Source organism: Galleria mellonella, unplaced genomic scaffold (assembly GCF_026898425.1).
Source record: "Galleria mellonella isolate WM207_F2 unplaced genomic scaffold, CSIRO_AGI_GalMel_v1 utg93, whole genome shotgun sequence".
In the NCBI taxonomy this organism is placed as follows: Eukaryota; Metazoa; Arthropoda; class Insecta; order Lepidoptera; family Pyralidae; genus Galleria; species Galleria mellonella.
The window spans coordinates 3,201,329-3,218,814 of NW_026442176.1; the positions used below are offsets into that span (position 1 = coordinate 3,201,329).

Here is a 17,486-nt window from a genome sequence, read left to right on the forward strand (position 1 = left end):
TACAGATTAAATCAGCCCAAGAAATTATGGGCATCTTAGCGAATATACAAAATATCTTTATAAAACACTAACTTTCCGCCCCGGCGTCGCAAGAATTATTTAGAGAAAATATAAAATGTAGCTTTTGGTAATAATATTTTTTTAGTTAAATCGTAACAAATAAAAATTAATCATCTTTCCTCCTTATGCATAATACTAATTTACATTGATACACTACATATACTTTCGTACATAACCCCCCCCCCCCCCCGGGCTCTGATACGCGCAGGGTTACGGGGCACTCACGCGACCCGGTTGAATCACGGCGACACGAAATTAATTTCGTTGTGCCTTATTTTGATTTTTGCTTTATCTCCTAAAGCATTCATTTAATTTGCTTAATGTAAAGGGAAAAAATAATCTTCATGAAATGCCCAAGCTAACTAACGTATTTAAAATGATAAGGATTAATACTGTATTTATGTAAATAGCTTGCCAATTACTGCTTTATAATTTTAAAGTATTAAAATGGATATAGTATGTTATCCTTAAGAAATTAACATATGCCATCGCGGACTTTTCTGTAGACCTATTTAAGATACACAATTCCACCATACATTATTTTATTATATCTCAAAGGGTTTAGGCAACGTTTTCGTCGAAAGCTCTCAGACAGCTTATTGTTTTCCATCTCCAACAAACCACGTTATATTTTAGCCAATCTACACAAAAACTTAAAAAATTATATACTAAAATCTTCCTCGGGAGCCACTCTATCCATTGGTGAAAATAGCATGAAAATCGAGTAGTATTTGGTTTATCGTAAACAGACCTACAGACGCGACGGAGGACTTTTATAATATATAGTGATGCCTACACTTGAAATAATTATAAAATTACTATCCTACGATACTCTGATTCTATTGAGTCAGGTCAAGAAAAGATTATTGATTAGATTATTGAATAAGTTCCCTCTCCGATTTTCCCTAAAGTTTACAACAGCATGGGTTTCTTCAGAAAAGGCACGAAAGGTGTTATTCTAAATTCGTAAAATGCACGCAATATCCGTTTGTTATTACAGATATCCATGGACTTGCAATAATTTACATGCGATTCTCTTTATGATAGGATTGGCGATTCTTTCCGAAAAAGTTCAATTTTTTAATCGATTCAAGCCGTAATCTGTCACATTCGATTCACAAAAAATTAGGATCTAAAAGATCTATTTCTCAATAATCATTTACTTTGGGTTTGTATTTTTAATATGAATTTAAATCCAATTATGAAAAAAAATGGGGACAAAAATAAAAATCAATATTTTATCATTTTTTACAACTATATCATTAACTTTTTTTACATTTTACAAATTTATTTTGCAAATTTACTTGTGTTTAGGTACATTCAACTAATTGTAAATAATTTTATAGTTCTTATAAATATTTAAAAAAATAGAATCTCGATTTTCTTGGGCGAAATGATTTTGTTAACGATATCGCTATGTATCAAATAAAAATACAATTTCTTTAGTCGAAAAATTCGATGCTTCGATTAATCGATCTCAGATCGCCATCTCTACTTCATGGTTTACTATAGAAAAATATAAGCGCGTAACTACTTAGCACTTTTGAATTTTTTAATTACTTATGCTTACAATTAAATTTATCTACTTTATATTTTACTAGTAGATATTTAAATCTACATGTAGATGCATAAATTTACAAAGAACCTTAACACATATTCCTGAAAGCTGATGAATATTTTTTTACACAATTCTTTTGATAATTAATCGGCAGTCAGCGGTAGTAAATAATTGTATGCAAAATAAACGTAAGTACAGTGTCTACGTGGCGCACGCAACAGCGATATTTATTGTTACAAGCGAATGTTACTTATCATGAAACATTTTAAATGTGTGTGTGTGTAAACTTCGACTTGTTATTCGATAGAAATAGAATAGAAATAAATAAGAATTTAATTAATCTTATAAACTTTAACTTTTATAGTCTATCAGAGCTCTAGAGCTACTTTATACAAAATTCTTCTGTTTGAATACCCATGCTCTATTTATTTACGTAGTAAAACAGTTTTTATTTCATAACCTACATTAATGGCCATATAGATATCATCCTGTTATGTATGATAGTGTAATAAGCCCCTTAGAAAAAAGAGTAAGCACGAAATATGCAACGTGATCGCGTCTACACGTAATGTGCGTACTGCGACGCTCACGGACGCAGACAAACAAAGCGCAACGATGGCCATGAAACTGTTTACAGAACTATACATACCTACGTATAGTAGCAATATTTCGAGGTCAAGCAGAATATGTGGCCATTTAAAAAATAATTTATGCTAACAACCTGACTTTTATCGAAAATGTTACATTCTGCGCGCCTATGCGTCAGTTCTATATGCGACATCCAACGCCATCTTTTGACATAGATTCGGTATCTATACCCAGCCTAACGAAAAATGGCGGCAAGTTAGTAATTCAGTTATGGGCCCGCAAATAAATACTTACGAAAACGAAATAATAAACACTGTATTAGTTCAGATAACAACACAAGCATCAGTCGCGAGCTGAATAATAATGATATGAAATGATATACCTATGCGGCGTTTCATCACAATCATCACGTATCAAGCGCATCCGAGACATTTGTCATACTTACATAATTATTAAAGAACTCTTACCTTGAATACTTAGAAGATATCAAAAAGTATCAATCGAATATCTTAATACTAATGGTTTTATAAACCCTGTATGAGAAGGATATTTGGTTAAATATTTTTTAAAAACTGTTTCACATTATTTATTTATTTGTAAGTACCTTCAAATAAAGGTGTTCCCCGCTACTCACGTAAGAACTTGATTGGTATACTAAATGAAACAAACAAAAAAATAAATTAAAAAATATTGGATTTTAATTTGCTTCATTATTTTCATTTGGCCTTATGAATGTTCCTTTGGTCACAGATAAATTATAACTAAAATTTCACAATTCACAATTCAGTTGTATTTTTATTATGTCTGATACCTCATAACTCCATTATTTATAAATCAATTTAGAAAATTATATATTATCTGAAACAATATACTTACAGATTGGGGTCATAGAAATCAGTTCAATAATTTAATTTTAAAATTAAAACAACCAATTATGCTACAAAGGATGTCAGTATTTTTTTTTTTAGGAATAAAATCTTAAATCGTATAAGAAGATAATAAATATATAATGTTATATGATACATGCATATTTCATTAGTTAGATTTCACAATCATTTACCATCAGGCAAGTATAGAGTCAGTGTCATGTGTCATGCCAGCTTAGAGAAAAAGAACTCCCTACCTACCATCCTTTTACTGGTAATGAAATTTAAATGCTAAATTCAACCAATGAATATTTATTTGCAATGCCATTCAAGGCTATGGGTATTTATCATACTAACATCTTAAATTTTAAATATTCAATTAAATATACTTACCTATTTACTTACTTTAAATACACTTAAATAGATACCATAGGCACATAACCTACCTTTTGGACTCCATAAAGTTTAAAATAACGAATTATAAAAACAAAAATAAAAATTAAATAAGCAGGTATTTCTATAACACTATCTATGGTATTAATATCTACCATAAAGATCCTGCTGTCTAATGTTATAGATATGAAAATTGGTAAGACATTTAATATTTATTTGTTACTCAATCACACTTTTAATAGCTGAATGAAAATTATAAGAAATTTGGTATATGCATAGCTTATAAGGTATATTATATACTACTAACTGATACCCATGACTTTGTGTAAAATGCAAAAACCTTGTTTATTTTATACCAAAAGTATAAATATGATCTGTTTTACATGTTTTACTTGATGAAGATTGATTAAAAGATTGTTTCCCCTATAAAAAAAAAAAAAATTCTATACCAAAATTTTTAAAAATCAATTCAATATTTTAGGCAAGACAATTACACAATTAATTTTATTGTAATATTTTTCTATAAAAACTAGCTTATGTATGTCCTTCTTCAAGGTCCAATCTATATTCCATAATCCAACAAAGTTGGTTTAAATATATTTGGCACGAGAGTTACACAATTCTCGCATTTATAATATTAATATAGATAATTCACAAAAAAAAAGTTGTATATAAGCTATCTAATCATTATTACGTATTATTGGTATTATACAATAAAGTTATTTCTACTATCGGTATAAAACCATTACTTAAAACTACATCTATTCAAAGAATTAAATTTTAAATATTATACTTACTTTTTTATTCAAGTACTTAGTACCTAGGCACATTAAATCTGATCATATTCCCACATTCTAATACATTTAAAAAAGCATGATGATTATAATATTCAAGTATTTAATACAGAAAATGACTGTATAGTTGAAAATTCCGCTCTATTCCCCGCCAAAAACATTTTGACAAATTGAAAATTTTATGTTGAAATTTAGAATCAACGTCATTGCATTGACGTTGATTGACATAGACAAAGGTAGTAAATTTATTTGTTTTGTTCATTCTAAAAAAATTAAAAAGTTTCATACTTTTATTTCTATAACATACATTACTTATAGAACTAAATTATGATGTAACAAATACATTTTACTTGTAAAATACAGCTGTTTTAATTGTTACTTATCATAAATATTTTTATTTAAAAGTTGACACTGCCCTAATATTGACCAGACAAAAAAATTAATCTATGCAACCATCGTTTTATATTTAAATGCATGGAATTCCTGCACAAGTTTTAAAATATTTTTAGACAAACTATACAAGAATTTTTTTTTTCGATATCGTAACACCTTTGTCTAAACTTTTAATTTCCAATTCCATTCCAGACTATAGTAGCTACATTCTTGGATAAAATTCTCAATTAATAAAATGGTTACATAGTATTCTTACAGATTTTTTTTTATAGTAACTCGAACAGTTAGGATTTCAATACTTTTTTTACATATATTAAAGATAGTACCAGCTGTTTTCTACTTATAAATCTTAAAGTTCAATATAAATAAAGTGAAGAAATATAAGTATGTAGGAGGAATTTAAATATGTCGAAAAAAAATATTGTAGACAAAACATTTATTTTTCGTTCTTTTCACATTTACGATTCATTTAAATATTTGACGTTTCGTTTCATGTGCACAGTTCTGTAATACTTATATAGCAACACTAAAATTGACGTTTAGCTTTCGTGACTTTTGTCTGTCGCAAAATTTTGCACCGACTCCTTGTATAAGAAAGCAATTTTATTGCGTATTTGAAATCTGAACAAAATGACTTCCGTTGTGAGGGCTGGGCACTTGGCTCCTTATTTTAAAGCTACCTCGCAGGTGGTTGCTAATGGTTTAAAACCCGCAGTAGTAGTAGCAACTCCTGCTGACAAGTTAGTTGTACAGCCTCTGCCGAAAACTTCGACTGTACAATCTTTGCATGGAGCCCTTCCTATCCAGGGTCTGAAGGTCAAATCTGGTAATGCAAGTGAGTGTTAATAAAATAAAATATATGCTATGTGAAATTGCTTCTAAACAATAATTGTTACATAACACCCTGTCATTACAGTCCCAGTACAAGTGCGTTTTGCCCACTCCGATATTGCGTATCCCGACTTCACAGCGTACCGTCGCAAGGAAACACAGGACCCGAAGTCGAAAGCAGATGAGAGTATTGATCAACGCCAGTCGTTCACATATCTCATTGCTGGAGGTCAGTTATGATATAACTATTGAATACCACTTGCTAATCACGAAATCTTACAGTTGACAGATTGCTTAAATGTTGTCCTATATTATTACAACTGAAATAACTGTTGCAGTGCATATCTTATTAGAAATTATCATGATAACAGATTCAGTTATTCTCTATGTTATAATATAACAGTCTAAGAGTCTTAAATAGATAAAAATATAAAAAAAAACTGCCATAATAATAAAAATAGCATTGTTTTACATATCCAATAATATCTATTTAAGGCATGTTAAATTATAGGTACACTTGCTTTTAATATCAGATTGAGAGGTTTAAATTTCCAATACTGTGATTGAAAATATATGTACAAGATTTAATGGAATTTTTATTGTGTGCAATCAACACATCAATCAATATGTGTTCATCGCTAAATCCTGTCTAATCTCTTTTTTTTATACAACTTAGAATGGCAAACAAGCTGGCGGCCCACCTGATGGAAAGTAGTAACCGTCTCCTATAGACATGAGCAGTACCATGGACATAACAGAGTATACTGTTTCACCCATGATACCCCCCATGTGTTGCCATTTCTGAGGACTCAGATGTTATCCTTCTGTACCCAGTAAATTCATGCCATATCCCACCCTTCAAACCGAAACACAGCCATGCAAACACAACTGCTTCACAGTTGAAACACGAATGGGACAGAGGTACCCAAGCAATCGACCTTTGTACAAAGTCTCCCTCTAGTAAACCATGTCCTCTAAACACATTTTTTACTGGAATAAAATTTCTATTTTCAGCGGGTAGTGTTGCTGGCGCCTATGCAGCCAAATCTGTTGTCACACAATTTGTGTCTTCTATGGCTGCAGCTGCTGATGTCTTGGCCTTAGCTAAGATTGAAATCAAAATGGCTGAAATTCCCGAAGGCAAATCTGTTACCTTCAAATGGCGTGGAAAACCATTGTTCATCCGCCACAGGTATGGAAAATGAGAATAGAATTTCTCTAAAATAAATATATACTAAGCAATTATTGCAATATTTCTTATGATATATATTTGTAGACCTAAACAACTTATGTTAATGTTCAAATTTAGTAGTCAAAAACATTGGAAATAGGACTACACTCCAAATTTCTCCATAATGAAAATTAAATTTTGATTATATATTACCAAGGATGCCACTCTTTATTATATTGTAATATCGAAGTATCTAGACAACTGTAACCATTTTTGTCATATAAAAGTATTATTATAATTATGTAGACTTAATAGACCATTTTGTATTATTGTAAGTAAACACTAATCATCATCTTAACTATATTGTTTCTAATATTATAAATGTGGAAGTGAGTTTGTTTGTAACCTTTTAGTGGTCAAATTTCATACAGGCTGTTTTTTTTTTTTATCAATGAATGATAATGAAATGGTAACCCTACCTGCACTAATGGTATGGCGAGGCACCATTGAGTCATGTTAGGTGAGAATGAAAAAGCAAGTCAGTTAGCCCATCGTGATGAATACACCTGGAATTCAGCATGATGGTTTCCAGGGGGGACCATGTGGAGGTCGACCAGATAGGGTATATTGCTAGCAATTGGACTGGTAGTTAAACAGACTGATTAAGCCATATTAACATTAATAGTCTAAGAAATTTGGTATACATTATTTGAGAAATTTAGTATACATATGGGATGAGAATGTAGGCTACTTTTTAACCCAGTCAGTGATTATATCCAAGTTACAAGGATAATGTCACAGATAAAATGCTAGTCTTCCATAAAGTATAAAATGTTAGTATTTTGATTAATAGCAATTTAGTGTGTCATTCTGAAAGAAAATGAGTGCAATTTTGTTACCTTGTACTAACAAAATTTTCAAAAGTGGCAACATCATGTTGAAAATAATGAAAACTCATGAACAATCTAATCAGTATAGTTTATCGAGTTTTTTTGTGGTGTCCATAGTGTTAAATGCCATTTTTCCATGGACAAAACAGTACATTCCCATTTGCCCTTTCTAATACCTAGTATAAAAATTACTATCTTCACTTTACTACTAGCTACATCTGCAATTAGTCAGAATCAATTTACAATAGCATAATCTAATATTTAACACAAACACAATTTAAGCTTCCTGTAAATATATCTCTGTAATAACAAGGATCCTGCATTCTATGCAGCTTCACACAATATGTAAATCAATCTGTATTTCTAGATTTGCTTTATCACATTTGAGTAATGTTATTATTTATCTTTGTATGATTATTAATATTGTATAGTCTAACAAAAATATTATTATAAAGCAAAGCTGAAGGGCACCAGAAATCAAAGAAAAATTAGTTTTTTTTCATTCTTTATTTGAAATCACATAAGAAAAAATAGAGAAACAAAAAAATTCTTGTTAGATTTTGAACTACTTTTTACAATTGTTTCATCATTTAAGTAAAGTACAGTCAATTAGATTTACTCAATGTTGCCATACCTGAGGACTAACTTTAAATTGAATTACACCTTCACAAAGACAGCTTTGCCATGTGGCTCCAGCATAAAATGGACCACCCTTTCCTTTCCCGTGGGTGTCGTAAAAGACGACTAAGGGAACTAAACGGCTGAGGGATGGGCAGCAGCATCCCTCCTAAAACATCATCAAAGCCTAACTGTGATTGTCAACTCGCCTGCCAAGGATGGCTACTAATAACAGAATCCCTTTTTGGGAAAGACCTACGTTCAGCAGTAAACAGTTATGGGCTGATATAATAATAAAAAGGACAGCTTAGTGACGGAAAGATAGGGTTGCTATTTACCCAAGCAGACACTTTTTGTAGCCTCATTCTAGTAACACCATACTTGTACTTCCCAACTTCATTACTAATAATTGCATTACTACAGGACAGCCAGCGAGATCGCAACAGAGAAGGCGGTGCCGGTAGAATCACTGCGTGACCCACAGCACGACGATCAACGCACACAGAACCCCAAATGGCTGGTCGTGATCGGAGTGTGCACACATCTTGGCTGCGTGCCCGTCGCGAATGCTGGCGACTTCGGCGGCTACTACTGCCCCTGCCACGGGTCTCACTACGACGCGTCCGGCCGCATCCGCAAAGGCCCCGCCCCCCTCAACCTCGAAGTCCCCCCACATACTTTCATCGACGACCTCCTAGTTGTAGGCTAAACGATCCATGTTATTTATTAGACAATGTATTTATCGTTAAGGATACACACATCCAAATGTACATCAATAGAGATCAATAAAATGTGATGCGATTTATAATATTCATTTATTTAATTGTAACCTTTGGGAAGTAATGAGAACCTTTTATCTATATATAGTATATCTTATATACATTTTTATGTATTAGGTATATAAGAACCTGTACTAATTTGTTCTCTTATCACTACATGTTATATTCATATTTATAGTAGAAATACAGTACTTGAAGCAATATATAGATTTTTTTAATATATAAGGAATCCTTATACTTAGATATTTTTTTTTATGATTTTATAGTTGATATAAATGACGGAGAACAGTCACTTAGTTTTTTTAATAGGTGATAATGCTATGGTAACCCCGTCTGCGCTATCGGTATACAATGGCGGGCACCAGTGATAGATGACTAATGAAGATGAAAGCAGTTCAGTTAGCCCATCCTGACTATCTTAACTAGAATTAGCCACGATAGTTTCCATGGGGAAGCACGTGGAGGTCGACCTAACAGGGTATATTGCCAGTAATGGGGCTATTACCACCCCATTACTAACAATCCCTTTCCCCCCACAGTCATTTATTACAGCATGTAACATTTTTACATTCATATAAGTACTCATTTATCGGTAAGGATTATTGCCACTTGTTTGGGATTAGGTTTATGTTTCCAAAAGAAAGAAGTTAACTTTATTTTATTAAATGAGGTAAATGATATGTTTGTACCTTGTTTGGTTTGTATCATAAAAGGTAGATATTTATTATATAAAAATGTGTCATAATCATTATCAGTTATGATCAATTATCATATCCTATCCACTGGTGAACATAGGCCCCACCATAGGGTTATTTGCCAGTAATTACAACGTTTGGCAGGCGAGTTGGCAACTGCAGTTAAGATTTGGCGATATTTTAAGACAGACGCTGCTGACCATCCCTCGACGATTAAATTTAATTATTTACTATCATTTCATGATTTGAAAAATATTTATTTACTGAACACTGGAAAAGGGCCAATTTTTGTGTAGTGACGAATAATATATCTCGTAAAACCTGTGCGTAGTTATTACTATTAATAGATAGAATGTAGTATTCCATTTTCAACTTACTTCTTCAATAGGAAGGAGGTACTCGTTTCGGTTGTATTTTTATATGTTTATTACCTCATAACTCAGTCAATTATAAACCGATTTAGAAACTTTTTTTATCTGAAAGAATATATAGATTAGTCCCATACAAATTTTATTAATCGGTTTAGTAGTTTTGAATTAAAAATAACTGGTTTTACCACAATTGAAGTTGTTTCTTTTTTTGTAGAACGCAATTTAAAATTTTTGTTCATGCGGTTCAAAAATCAATGGATCTAAATATAAATAAAAATTCTATTCATTAGGAAACGCATCACTTAATTGCAGGATCACTTTTCTTAATAGTCGAGTTAAGGATTTTATAGAATACGGGTATCATGGGAGAAACAATATACTCTGTTATGTCCATGGTACTGCTCATGTCTATAGGCGACGGTTACCACTTTCCATCGAGTGGGCCGTCAGCTTGATTGGTTCATTCTAAGTTGCATATAAAAAAAGACAAAAAAACCTAATTTGAATAGGACAATTTTTATCGAATCAGCTAATATATAATAATAGAAAAATAAAACAGTATGCCAACGATTTATAATTATTTTATTTTTGTTATTATTTTTATGTATTTTTATTTATCTTAGACAGTTACAATCTACGTACAGTATTCCACGTTTTTATTTTACAACGATACAATGCCGGCGTAACTATCAGGAATTTTAGCGTATGAAAATTTTCAACTAATTACCTATTGATCGATTTTATATGTGCCATCCAGATATCAATCATTGACCGGCGATTATGTCAGCTGTTACTTGAATAATTTGGGACATGAGCGAGACAGCATTAGTCATTTTGTTGTTCTATTTTGAGCCTTATATTTAACACAGCAAGGTTTACATTCAGTTACAATTTATCTGTCTGCGCAAACTATCGATGCAACATAGAAACGTGGAAAAACTTGTAACATCTAATATAGACTACTCAAATTTACACACATTTACAAGATAACTGCGGATCGATATCACTTACAATGTAATTTTCATTAAAATTTTGAATAAATAATTACAATAAATGCCGTGAACAATCACAATTTAGATTATGTTGATTTATTTATTTACGTTCAAAAATAAAATTAGGCCTGATTCGTTTAGGAATATCATATACAACTAAATTATTACAAGTGTTTTGTACCTATTGAAAAATTAGAACTTATAACGACAAAGTAGGTACCTAACGGAGGGAATAAAAGCTTCAAAAATAATCATCACCCTATAAAATGTTGTAAAATTACTACAAACTTTCAAAGAAACTTACTTATACCTAACTAAATAGATAATAATGAAAATGAATCTATATTTACAAGTTGACATGGGAAGTTCTTTTAATTATATTTGGCAAAATAATTTAGTTACACCTAAATAAATGGTAGGGTGAATGAAACATGGTTGAGGTGTATTCAATCGAATTATACCTACACAATCATCAGACTCGATCTAATGTCGAATACATAAAACGACAAAACTATTTAATGGCAGAAAAAAAAAACTAACGTATCCCTTGGCTTGTGAAAAAAAAAATGGCAAAGTCATAAATACACTAAGCTATGATATTTTTTGTTCTTTATACATGTTCTATTTATAGAAAACTATTGAATCACTTACCATCTCACTTTCACAATCTAAGTGTTATTTTAATTGGCTGATAGCTAAAACTGTTTGGGATACGATGACGATAAATCATGCAATAAAACCCAAAATTAAATACAAAATTATATGAAACTTTAATATGTATGGCACAAGGAACCTAATTGTAAATATTAAAGGGCTGTATTGTGATACGAGTGGCGAGTTGACTGGCCTACTTGTGAGGACAAAATGTGCAATTTGCCTTAAATGTAATACACTGTGTATAGAGCTTATTGTCTAAAAGGAATTTTGGGGGGCAGGTGCGGTACGCTACATACAACATGCTTGAAAATTTTATAGAAAATCTAAGGTCCATCCTCATTTAATTAATTTACTGACAGTACTCTTTGAAAACTAATTATTTGAGTGAAGTTGTAAGAAAAAAAAAGAATAGTAAAATCACTTTGTGAACATTACATTAGGCATTAGTTAAGTGGGGATGAACCATAAGTTTTTAATAACATTTATTAAATATTTTTTTTTTTCTTTTACAATAACAATAATAGCACATCATATTTTCTGAACACAGATTATTTTGATTCACATTCAAATTGTAGACATATTAAAACATCCTATCAATCGGAAAAATATATATATATAAATACATCTATTATATTATAAGTGACAAAATATTTATGAATTTCTTGGAATATATCATTAATTTACATACAATAATATAATGTGAGTATCTCTGATAATATTATCTAATCATTTACTTCAATATTTATAATGATTTGTGCGACAAACAAAATTTATATAGGTATTTCGTATCTGTCAAAATGGTCACAAGGTATTGTCAAAAATTTAATGGTCTACTTTAAAACTCGGGTTTTCGCGCACTACGCCTCGTAGAATAATCGCGGTACCCATATCAAATGTTTAAAAAATCTTTTTCTATAGCTATATTTTTTTCTAATAATTATAAGGTGTATTCAATATGTGTACCGCTTTATGCTTATGTTAAGACATTCCCTTGAGCGATGTTGCTGCCGCCATTGCATTTCTAAGCATTTTAGAATGTCAAATGCATACATGTTGTTTGTATGCAGATACAAATTACACATTTATTCATAATTTATGATATATAAATCTAATTAACATGTTATATGCATTTAATAATCAATGTGAAAATACTTAATTGTATGATTTTTATAACATTAGTTATAAAAATCATATTAGGGTACAGATTTAATATTACATTTAAAAAATTAAAGTTCAAAAAATATTTTATCTACAGCAGGCAAAACAGAGGAAAATGCGACAATAGCAGCTGTTTCGCTTATGGTATTGCCTTATGGGGCCCATAGATGTTCAAGCAGTTTGAATCAAACATCTTCATCTCTGTCATATCAGCAGCAGTTGACGTGTGCTGGAGTCAATCAGCTTGACCGTCTACAAAGCCATTAGGAATCGTTCACACTCACATAACCGCAGCGTCAATGGCACAACAATTATTGAATGTCATTTGGCCGTTAGTATTCATTGCATTCATACAATTCATATTCGAGTTATAATTTTTTTTTTTTAATTATTTTCGTTTAACTGAATTATAATAATTAATCGAGGATCAATTCGTTCATGATGTTCTTCTAGAATAATCTAAATGCTAATTGGCCTATTAATAGTATCAATATCGATTAAATCGATAGTATCGTTACAAAATTTTAGTTCTTTTTTTAAATTGTGTAATTTGAATAATCCCTTAAATCACATATGATTAAATCCAGTATACTCTATTAGATTATTTAATCGATTATTTAGGTTATGTAGTCGACTATAATTGGTTACTTAAATTATGTAAATGATTATTTTTACTAATATTTAATAATCAATATCCAAGGATAGTTAGGCCACTTTATTAGATATAAATAACGTTATATCGAGGCTGTAATCGCGATCTTCGGTTCAGTGTGAACAATCCTACAAGACGCGGCGCTACCCATATGGTCCACCAAATAAACACAACATAGACTACACAACCTCGGAAGCTCTTTAATTCATTAATTAATGATTAATGAGTCGAATGTACATACGGTACAGTAAATATATTTCAGATCTATTCCTTTAATTAGGGCAATGAATCATCTGGGTTCAACCAATTATTTAAATATTTGTGTATCTACAAATCTTGCATATGTAATATACATAAAAACATAGCAGGTATTGAAAAATATAATTACTGAATTTAAATTGGATATTAAAGTTAGTGAGTGGCAAGAGCTCCACCGACAAGAGCGCAGCTCTTAAATAGGATAAATAGATAGGTTAAAGTTAATAATGGTAATATATTTTATGGATATTTCCCTATAATTTTAAATTTTAAATAGGATTGCAATACCCAGTCTAGTAAGAAATTATTTATTTTCGTTTTACTGTTTCGTTTTCGTGTTAATAAAATAATTTAACAAGTTAGTCGTCATTTTGAAATTTAAAATTTGTAATAATAAAGTAATAAGTTTAAAAATAAAATAGATTATTCATTATTAATTAGATGGGAAAAAATAATTAATTGCAATGGTTATTAATTTGAAATAATAATAATTAAAAAAAAAAGTATACCCAGATAAAATTCAAAACGCCCTTTCTATGTTGTGTGGTAAGGTGAGCCGAATAAGGCCCATTACAGAATGGAAGAAGAGCGGCGGACTGCACACTATAATTGTGTCAAGTTTCGATTATTACATTTATTATTTAAAAATCAATATTTGTATATATATAATAAAAAAATACATCAAAATACAATTAAAAATGTCAATTTTTAGAAAAAAAAATTCGAAATGTCAATTATTTTACAGTAATATTCTGATACGTTGTAGTCTGAAGATTTATAGATTCTAATGTTTTATATTTCAGATCACAAATTTACTTCAATTTAATATAATTATATGAATACAATAATTATTTTCATTTTTATATTAATCTTCTTATTCATAAAAATAAAACTTCCTACAAACTGATTTTAACTAATTACAATTTCTTGCAAAATTTGCGTACAAGAAAAAATCACTTCAGTAGCTAAAATAAGTTTGTGAGATATTTGATATTTTTTACGAATAAAGAGATAGGTATAGGTATACATTTTTTATTAGAGCAACATCGATGATTATTCGCTTATTTTTTACGTTTATAAAGTGTCAGTCCGTCGCTATTCCTCTTACTTCGACCATCTAGCAATCGGCGGTGTAGACGGGCGCGAGGTCAAGCGTGAGATGGCGGAGGGCGCGGTCGCGCGAGGCCGATCGCGAGGCGCGCGACGACTTGATGATTTGCAGCACCATCGCCTTGCAGTCGTGGCACACCGCCATCTGGACGCCGCGCAACCGTTCCGCTGCGGTCGACGCGACGCGCCCGTACCGAGCCCTGTGTCATATTACAGTTTACTTTTTGCCTTTATAGTACATTACTGCAGCGGCCAGCAACTGAGGTATTAATGAACGAACGTGCAAATGTGGGCCGAGATGTAGCCGAGGTACACATACGTAAGTCTATCAATGCCTAGTTGTGGCCAAGGCTTGTATAGTACTTTTCTCAAACAATCCGCAGAAATCAAAAACACAATTTTACTTTTTAAGTTCAATGACGAATAACGAACAATAATAATTTTTCACGCGCCATAATGTTCCTTTGTTTTTTTTTTTTTCAACAGCTTTTTATTTGCAAGCCGGTTCGAAATTTAAATAAAACCTTGTATTAGTTACCTCCTTGGTAACCATGTTTCGAAGTAAAGGTCATTCCATTTTTTAATTACAGGACAGATATGAGTTTACATAGTAATTTATCTGGCCGCAGAATACGACAGATATGGATTTTCATACAACTTTTGCCGGCCGCTGCCCGCACGTATCTGGCCAATACGACAATTTTGATTTATCTTGAAGAAGATTGTCAAAATAATGCTCACATTTCCAGGCATGTTTGAGAAAATATTAATTAATGATACCAATTAATTTATATGTATATAACTATTTGTTTTTTAGCATGAAACTGCAGAATAGAAACAATTGAACAATTTCCAATATTTTTAATTTAATATTTAAAAGTGCTCTACTAATAAACTAAAACATAAATTTGCCTCTCACTGGTAAATTGTCAGCATATATCATTAGCGCATTCAATTCCACTTTCGTTCCATTTTGCCACAAAACTGATTACGATCTCACGTGATTTCATTAAAAATAAATACTGTTATTGTAATGATGTGTACCTGCGATCGAGCGTGGAAGGCGGCGTGGCGAGCGGGCCGAATGCGGGCATGCTTTCGGGCCCGTCGACGCTGCGCGACATGGCTGCAGGCGGCACCGACAGCTCGCTGAAGCCGAGCGCCGAGCCACCGCGCGAGCTTTTTATATATATATATATATATATATATATATATATATATATATATATATATATATATATATATATATATATATATATATATATATATATATATATATATATATATATTTACTTATCCTGTGGAGTATTTAGCGTATAGTTATTTTAGTTATTTTAGCGCTATGCAAATAGCATATACACCAGATTACCAGCAACTATGCATTCAGTTATAAGTTTAACTAGTTATATTCCATGCCTTTTTTCAGGCAAATTTAGAACAATCTCAGATTCTTTATTATTTTCTTAATGACATTCGAGTAATCTGTTTATACCGTGTAGATGTCTTATTTTTTTTATATATTATCATTTATTTGCATAATAAAATGATAGGTAAGAAAACGAAGCCTCTTAAATTAGTGATATTTTTCCTTATTACTACATTTATACATTTATAAGTAACGTTTTTGCGAGATAACTTTTAGAGTTATCGATCGTTCTCTATCAACAATCTCACATACTCGTGAATCTCTCTATTCTCACTTTATAACTCCCAATCTAGCAAAGGGATATCCTACTAATATTATAAATGTAAAAGTTAGTTTGTTCTTTTATCGCTTTATTAAGTACACGTAGCACTTATTTGACATGGACATATTAGCTACTTTTTATCCCGGTCAATCTAAGTATCACAGTCACGCGGATAAAGACTAATATGGTAAATAAGGTTGTGAATGTACTGACGGTGTGTTCAGGCGAGACGAGCCTGGCCATTAGGCTCCTGGGGAAGGAGGAGTGCGGCTCGTCGTCCGGCGACGGCAGCAGCGACGGACTCAGCAGCACCACCGGCACATGCGCGAAGTGCTCCGTCGGGATACGCATCTGGCAACACATATATTAGAATATTAGGAAAAGACACTAACTAATTGCGGGGAAGGAAGGAGGTAGCTAATTGCTAGTAATGTTGAGGATGTTAAATTCCATTGCTAGCAATCAACTTTCTCACGTTTCCATTTCGTGATTAGTTTTTCGTGAATTTATCATTAAATCACATTTATGATAATTATAATAGAGCACATAATTCAATCTTAAAAGCTTTTGAGCTTACCTTTGAACAGCACTTTTGACAGACAGTCTTTTTGCATAGTTTACACTTCTGCCCCCACGGGCCGAATATACCAAATCTAGTTTTTAAACACAGGAAGCAAACCTGTAACAAACAAAATAAGTAATTAATACTGTTGCGCTTTTTACTAAAAAACAAAATATCTCAGTGAGGAAATATTATAATATTTTTTTTTCACAGCGATGGCAGCTCAGTTTGACAACGCTGGTCGCAAAAGACTAAATCTTGGCCTAAACTTCTAGCTTTGCAACATGCAAATGCATGTTGAGATTATTAAAAAATTAATATCACTTTTTTTTAAGTTCGTATTTGTCTGCGATCTATTGCGAGTTCTTCCCATTGAGCAATATCTAATAGATTTTTTTTGTA

At 31.5% G+C, this 17,486-nt stretch overlaps 2 protein-coding genes across 2 annotated transcripts in view; one reads left to right on the forward strand and one right to left on the reverse strand.

Annotated features, from left to right (window-relative positions):
- The first annotated feature begins 5,163 nt into the window (after window positions 1-5,163).
- On the forward strand, window positions 5,164-9,144 carry LOC113516747 (cytochrome b-c1 complex subunit Rieske, mitochondrial). Its single transcript, XM_026901215.3, has 4 exons — window positions 5,164-5,487; window positions 5,569-5,712; window positions 6,498-6,675; window positions 8,586-9,144. The coding sequence occupies exons 1-4, from the start codon at window positions 5,283-5,285 to the stop codon at window positions 8,869-8,871; spliced, it is 813 nt and encodes a 270-aa protein (XP_026757016.2). The 5' UTR covers window positions 5,164-5,282; the 3' UTR covers window positions 8,872-9,144.
- Window positions 9,145-10,572: 1,428 nt separating this feature from the next.
- Window positions 10,573-17,486, reverse strand: part of LOC113516863 (protein spire) — a 251,706-nt gene continuing 244,792 nt past the window's right edge. Inside the window, exons 16-20 of the mRNA XM_052902561.1 lie at window positions 17,100-17,201; window positions 16,657-16,873; window positions 16,535-16,565; window positions 15,879-16,013; window positions 10,573-15,034 (exon numbers count right to left, since the gene is read on the reverse strand). Of these exons, the coding sequence (XP_052758521.1) occupies window positions 14,842-15,034; window positions 15,879-16,013; window positions 16,535-16,565; window positions 16,657-16,873; window positions 17,100-17,201 (678 nt within the window). The 3' untranslated portion in view covers window positions 10,573-14,841. The remainder of the gene's footprint in view (window positions 15,035-15,878; window positions 16,014-16,534; window positions 16,566-16,656; window positions 16,874-17,099; window positions 17,202-17,486) is intronic.

Excerpts from the sequence above, each read along its gene's own strand:
- LOC113516747 (XM_026901215.3), top strand. The coding sequence starts at position 5,283 with ATGACTTCCGTTGTGAGGGCTGGGCACTTGGCTCCTTATTTTAAAGCT. Across the intron at positions 5,713-6,497 it reads CACATATCTCATTGCTGGAG|CGGGTAGTGTTGCTGGCGCC; the intron begins GTCAGTTATGAT and ends TTCTATTTTCAG. Across the intron at positions 6,676-8,585 it reads CCATTGTTCATCCGCCACAG|GACAGCCAGCGAGATCGCAA; the intron begins GTATGGAAAATG and ends GCATTACTACAG.